This window comes from Gymnodraco acuticeps, unplaced genomic scaffold, assembly GCF_902827175.1.
Source record: "Gymnodraco acuticeps unplaced genomic scaffold, fGymAcu1.1, whole genome shotgun sequence".
Taxonomy (NCBI): Eukaryota; Metazoa; Chordata; class Actinopteri; order Perciformes; family Bathydraconidae; genus Gymnodraco; species Gymnodraco acuticeps.
In genome coordinates this window covers 704138-710569 of record NW_022990358.1, presented here as the reverse complement: position 1 = coordinate 710569, position 6432 = coordinate 704138, and the positions used below count along the sequence as shown (strand labels likewise).

The 6432-nt window shown below is 40.2% G+C and overlaps 1 protein-coding gene across 2 annotated transcripts in view; it reads right to left on the bottom strand.

Annotated features, from left to right (window-relative positions):
- Positions 1 to 514: 514 nt before the first annotated feature.
- ogdhb (oxoglutarate (alpha-ketoglutarate) dehydrogenase b (lipoamide)) overlaps positions 515 to 6432 on the bottom strand; it is a 42631-nt gene continuing 36713 nt past the window's right edge. For both annotated transcript variants that reach the window (XM_034224116.1, XM_034224117.1), the window contains 12 exons: positions 6095 to 6247; positions 5345 to 5447; positions 5111 to 5239; positions 4876 to 5026; positions 4489 to 4616; positions 4112 to 4290; positions 3883 to 3954; positions 3218 to 3343; positions 3061 to 3133; positions 2780 to 2943; positions 2080 to 2234; positions 515 to 1998 (listed from right to left, as the gene is read on the bottom strand). In XM_034224116.1, the coding sequence (XP_034080007.1) occupies positions 1878 to 1998; positions 2080 to 2234; positions 2780 to 2943; positions 3061 to 3133; positions 3218 to 3343; positions 3883 to 3954; positions 4112 to 4290; positions 4489 to 4616; positions 4876 to 5026; positions 5111 to 5239; positions 5345 to 5447; positions 6095 to 6247 (1554 nt within the window). In that variant the 3' untranslated portion in view covers positions 515 to 1877. The remainder of the gene's footprint in view (positions 1999 to 2079; positions 2235 to 2779; positions 2944 to 3060; positions 3134 to 3217; positions 3344 to 3882; positions 3955 to 4111; positions 4291 to 4488; positions 4617 to 4875; positions 5027 to 5110; positions 5240 to 5344; positions 5448 to 6094; positions 6248 to 6432) is intronic.

Here is a 6432-nt window from a genome sequence, read left to right as displayed (position 1 = left end):
AAAAACAGCTTTATATCAAACTGACCTGGGTCAGGTCAGGTGGTCTGGTGATGGGGATAGGGGTTAATGCGAGTTAGGAGGGAGGGACCGGATCTGGAATCACCTCGTAGGGTAAATTATATTATTATAATAAAAGTACATATAGTTTTAATCTTATGATTTTACCCATTGTGCAGAATGGCCCCATTTCAGAGTAAAAGGCTATATCTAGAATTATTCAATTATTTATAAGGAATTAATGTGGTTTTCACTTAAATGCTGCTATAAATGTATGTATATAGGCTACTACTATCTTAATCTATAATTCATAACATCATTATTTAGTTGATTATATTTTGTAGAATTATAATATATCTGCGAAGTAGACTACCTTTAATTTTTCAATAAAAAGTTATAAAGACAGTAAGAGTTAAATATTTAAGTATAAAGCACATAATTCAATGTTTAAAAATGTATAATATAAAAAAGACTATACAAGAGGTTTTAGTAGCTCAAATAAACTCCAACAGCACTGTTCACCAGGAACTATAATCTTTATTTTTTTTAAACATTTTATGAAAATAAATACATCCTACAAATCTGAGGAGCTGAGTAATCTCACATGTTGTATTACAAGTATTTTCCATTGGAGGCATGATTGTTTTTTTGTTATTGAAATGTAGTTTCAAGTAATCCATTACATTTGGCACAAACAGACGTTTACAGTGATGAGACAGGACGTTGAGGGAACCATGGAGGAGGAAGAAGATTTCAAGCATGATATATGAAAAAACAACAAAGTAGGTCAAATGAACTGAAAAAGGGGTGTGTGTGTTTATGTTACTGTAAATGGAGATGCACATGAAGCCTCCCTTCTGTTTGCAGGCATATAACAACTTGGGTCATTTTAAAGTCGCTGCTGAACTCAGATACAAGTGCAGAAATACATTCATACGAGTCCCTTTAATCTTGTTCTCTCAAAAGGCAGACATTAATGTTTTCAAAAGGTTTCACTTTTGTCTTAAAGACATCCCTTTATCCCATTATTTAGCTATTGTAACTCAGCCTTTCAAATAATCAATCAACATTATATTTGAATAGGTTTACCTAATTTCACTTGTCCACTATCACACTGTAGTTGTGAAACATTCTTGGACATTCAACTCCATTTTAAAAAGGGAATCGTTTAATATTTTGGGGAATACGCTTATTTGCCTTCTTGCTAAGAGTCAGTTGAGAATATAAACGCTAAATATGACACTACTCTCAGCAGCTGGTTAGTTTAGCTTAGCATAAAGTATGTACACGTGGGGAAACAGCTAGCCTGGCTCACAGTTCCTTTTTTAAATGTCCCTACTAGCACCTTTAAAGCTTAACCAACTTATCTACCTCTCGACAAGAACACGCTTATGTCCTTGGAAATCAAACCATCCTTTAAATATGTGCACTGAAGTTTCTTCATTTCCTATGGTGGTCTAAAACCTTTTCCTTTTTAGGCAATCTGCAATAGATCAATTCCTTTTTCAAATAATTCTTCTGGAAGTGATTGCATACGGTTTATTGTGTGGATGTGCAGAGCAGGTTGCTATTACTAAAATGAAGATCGAGTATTTGTCTTACAAATTAATGTAATTGCAGGTGAACTTGCATTATTTTCTGTAATAGTGTCAAACACTGAACACGAGGTCTTCATGGTAACAGTGTTAAAGGTCATTGTGCGCTTTGTTTGAGGATTACGACTGATAGTAGGTCTGATATGCAGGTATATTGAGGAAAAAACACATCAATGCAAAGTGTTGTAGGTACAATTTAAAGCCAGTCTGGGAGGGGTCCTGCACTGAAACTGGACAGGCAGGTGAGAGCAGAGTAGAGGGAGAGTGGAGGGAGGTGTAAACCAGTTAGATTTTTCCTGAGAATGCATCCAGATCGAACGCTGCGTCCACTAAGCGCTGCAGCTCCGTGAGGTGAGTCTTTTTGTTTCCAGTAGCTGGAGCTGCTGCAGGGTCACGACCAGCATACCTGCAAACATACACACACACATAAGTGTCCATACATTCAAAGCAGAGATAGTTCCTGAAACTGTATTCCTGTAGAACTCACCAAACGGGGCGGGTATGGTTGGTGGTGGTGCAGATGCGGGGCTTGACGTAGTCGTGGTAACCCTGGTTCTTGTGCTCTTCCTGACACCACACCAGGTCAGCATTTGAGTAACGATCAGTCTCTGCTTTCACCAGATCAAACGGGAAGGGGGAGAGCTGAAAACAGAGAGAAAGGTCTGATGTTAATTATATATTTGGGCGATAATCCATTGTCATTCCCATTGGGGGATATGGGGGACAAATGTTAGTTAGCGTTAGCCGTTTGCTACAACTTCATTCGTAAATTGTCAGCATTAAATGCGTGCTAAACTAGCTGTTAGCAGTTCCTGTTAGCAGTGTACCCATCGATATACAGATAACTATCACTGGATTCATTTGATACTAAAGAAAACGTCTTTCTACTCTACTGATTTCCCAGCTAATTTCTTTTATTTACTCACAATGTAAACCAGAGATTAACTATTTGTATATCTTTAGAAAGTGAAAGTTAAGACCCCAAAAACAAAATAAATAATTTACAATTGTGATCATTAGTCTTGACTGAAATACTTGTATGTCACAAGTGAAGCTGCCTTTATACAAACCAGGCACATACATCACCTCCAAAACTGTTTTTGTTGAAAACTGAAATCCATACACCCACTGTGCATTCCCTTTCCCAATTTCTCCACTTATACACATCACCTTTACTCTTTTGTTACCTGTTCGATGCGGATCACAGCCACAGTGTCGTCCATGCCTCTGTTCTTGCGTTCCCGGGTCAGTTCATAATAGATCTTCCCGCTACAGAAAACGATTCTCTTCACCTTTTCTGGGCTGGCAGCTGCAGGCCCCTCCTCTGGGATTAGTCGCTTGAAGATGGTGGCTGCAGAATAACAAACACACACAAACTTTAAATAACACAGCAAGAAGCCAACCAGTGTTTTAGAGGGAAAGATCTCACCATCTTCAGTTTCCTGCCCATCTTTCTGTCAGTACTGACCTGGCAGCATGTCATCAAAGCTGGACTTGGCCTCAGGATGGCGCAGCAGCGACTTGGGAGTAAACACTATCAGCTAAAGAAAGAGCACAGGGAAATGCTCAGTGACCTTGAACCACATTATCTTGTGCTTTGAGTCCATTTAAGGTGTGTCACTCACAGGTTTCCTGAAGGGCTGCAGGATCTGTCTGCGGAGGACGTGGAAGTAGTTTGCCGGAGTGGAGCAGTTCACCACGATCCAGTTACAGTCGTACAGCTGATGCACTGCAAAGTTCTCAGTGATTTTCTGTGAGAAAAAGTAGAGTTGCAATTCAGAGCTAAGGTAGAACTCATTACCAAAGAAACATGCAGTCACCTGTTAATATTCTTTGTCTTTTCTTTTCAGGGAGAATCATCCTGTTCATTTTAGAACTACCCTAACCCTTCAATTCCCTGAAGAATATAAACGATATCATGCTATAGATTCAGTGACTTACAGCGGGGCTTTTTAACCTATTTGGTTCACATTTTGGCAAACGAAAAGTATGATGAACTCTATAAACTCTCCATATAAAGTTTCCAGGCTCCACATCTGATCATGAGGTCAAACAAACTTCCGTGCAACATCAGACAAACAAGGAAAGTCATCTCACTATCTACACCTCCACGATTTTAAATCAGCGTCATTGTAAGTCAGGTTGCTACGGTCACTAGCCATTTCTGATTTCACCATAAAGACAAACAAAGAGCTGGACTGAAAAGTGTCATTCTAATGAATATGAGCATCATCTAAAGTTATAAGGAGCAGCGACAGAGGGAGAGACATTTTATGTTTTTGACACTCACAGGGAAAACATCAGGGTCATCATTGCACATCTGTAGAAACCTCTCAGGGCGGGCAGACGAGTGCTCTGGACCCTAAGAGAAAGGGAAACAAATGAACACCAATCAATAATCGACCGGTAAGATGTTTTTAATAATCTCCTGTGAGAATGTTGTTCAGCACTGGTGATATTGCAGCACCATGAGACAAAGACAAGTCAGAATGTAGCAGATCAAGTTTCTCAGTTCCTACCATCCCCTCCATGCCGTGAGGAAGCAGCAACACAATGCCGTTCTGTCGGACCCACTTAGCCTGACCCGAGCTGATGAACTGGTCGATGATACACTGGGCTGTGTTATTAAAGTCTCCAAACTGGGCCTCCCACAGCACCAGCGCATTGGGACTGGCCATGGCAAAGCCTAGTTCAAAACCTACACACAGAAAACAGGCACAAACAGAGCAGGTTCAGTAAATAAAACACTATCCAACATTTATATAAGGTTTGTTCTCCAACTTGCTCTACTTCCAAAGTAAATACAATCCCAAGTGGCTTCCCTAGAAAGAGTTACCCATCAAGTTACAGGTACCACAGATTAAAAAGTACCAAAAGTGTTGCGTATGCTACTCACCTAGTACTCCATACTCAGATAGAGAGCTGTTGCACACAGTGTAAGGAGCTTGATCAGGAGAAACGTAGTTCATGGGGATGCAGATCCTCTTGTCAACGTTCTGGTCGTGAAGAACATGGTGTCGATGGCTGTGGAGGAAATCATTTAGTCAAGTCAGTTCAAGTGAATTTGATTTATATAGCACCAAATCATTACAGAGGTTGTTTAATGGCACTTTTTATACATAGCAGGTCTTATTATCCAGTTGAACGTACAGCAGTAGTTAGTTGACAGTTCTCATAGTGTGGGGGGGTTTCTCTGAAGTCACTTTTACACAAAAGTTGCCCTAAAACACAGAGAAAAATAAACGAAACATCAAGCAGTAAATGTTTTTTGTGTCAGGATTACCTGAACGTGCCTCTCTCCACATCCTGTCCACTGAGGCGAATGTGTATCCCCTCTTTGAGCAGAGAGCCAAAGGCCATGTATTCTCCAAGAGCCCAGTCACACACCCGCTGATCCACCATATTTGCACGGCCCTTTAGGATACGACTCAAACCTGAAACATGGAAACACAGCATTAAAAAACAGACATGACAGCACAATAAGGGGTTGTTTGAAACAGGAGAAGATCATAAAGTACCTCCGTGTATCGTGAAGTCTTCCACAGGCACAGAAGAAGCGATGTTTCCAATATGTTTGAGCTCCTCTTCACTGATGCCAGTCGGAGGGCTGTGCATAGTTTTGGGTTGTCCATCCAGGTTGAAGAAATCTACAGACAGACACACAAACACATCACAAGGAAGAAATGTCCAGACCACATTCTGTAGAGAAGACATACAAGTTATAACACAAATAAAAGAACAAGACTCCTTACCAGGCCATGGTGAGTCCAGCCAGTGTTTGATGTGAAGGATCTTCTCATCTTTGGAGCGGTTGTAAGCATCTTCGCATATTTTGTCGTACCTCACTACTTCCTCCTGAAAAACATTGATGCAAGTTCATTGAAAACTTTAGTATATCCGTCTCCAAAGAAGCAACTTTCTGTCTTGTGTTTAGTATATAGGTCTCCAAACATATTCACCTCCTCCAGAGAGTTACAGCTTTTGATTTTGGCGTGACTTTCAGAACAGGAAGGATATTAGTTTCAAACAAGTGACCTCATTAATGTCTCAAAGAACTGACATGATTAATTGCCCTCAAAATGTCCTGTCTTTGTACAGTGCTTCATCCAGTCCTCTTTTAAGTGTAGCTCCTCACAGGAATTGGAATTAGAAATGCATAAACTCTTTTTTTGTGCCTGAAATTCATCCATTATTCTGTCTAGTTCCTGCTGCTATCACAACATCTTTTTTCCATTTATACCTCTCAAACGCACAATTCCTTGTCAGACTATTCAATCCCCCTTTCATTGAGATAGAGATGCTTCATAATGTCTCAGAGCCAAGATGTCTTTCACACTGCTGACAATGAAACCTACAGGGTTTTTTCAATTTGCAAAAAAAGCTGCTTCCACGTGTTTAACCGGCACCACATTGTAAATGATCTCAATGGAAATGTGACTCTTTTTTTACTTGTATTGAGCGTGCTTGATAAGCAGTAGCTACAGCAGGGCAGGCTGCTTTACCTCATATGCCTGTGTTGTGACCACTCCCTCAGCAATGACTTTCTCAGCAAACTTCTGCAGGACCCCTTTCTGCTTCTTGATCTGCTTGTACATGAGCGGCTGGGTGAACATCGGCTCATCCATCTCATTGTGGCCATTACGTCTGTAACACACCTGAATGTGAGAAAACAAGAGATTAGGCATTTTCTTATGTCAACAATCAAGTGACCAACTCGGTACTTTACCTGTGTCACTCTTAATTGCTCTATTGACTCGTGCTGGTCAAAGTTCAAGGTTCAATATATGTATAACCACATTATGTTAGTTATTTATGCATGGTTTTTTTTGTATTCCCTGTT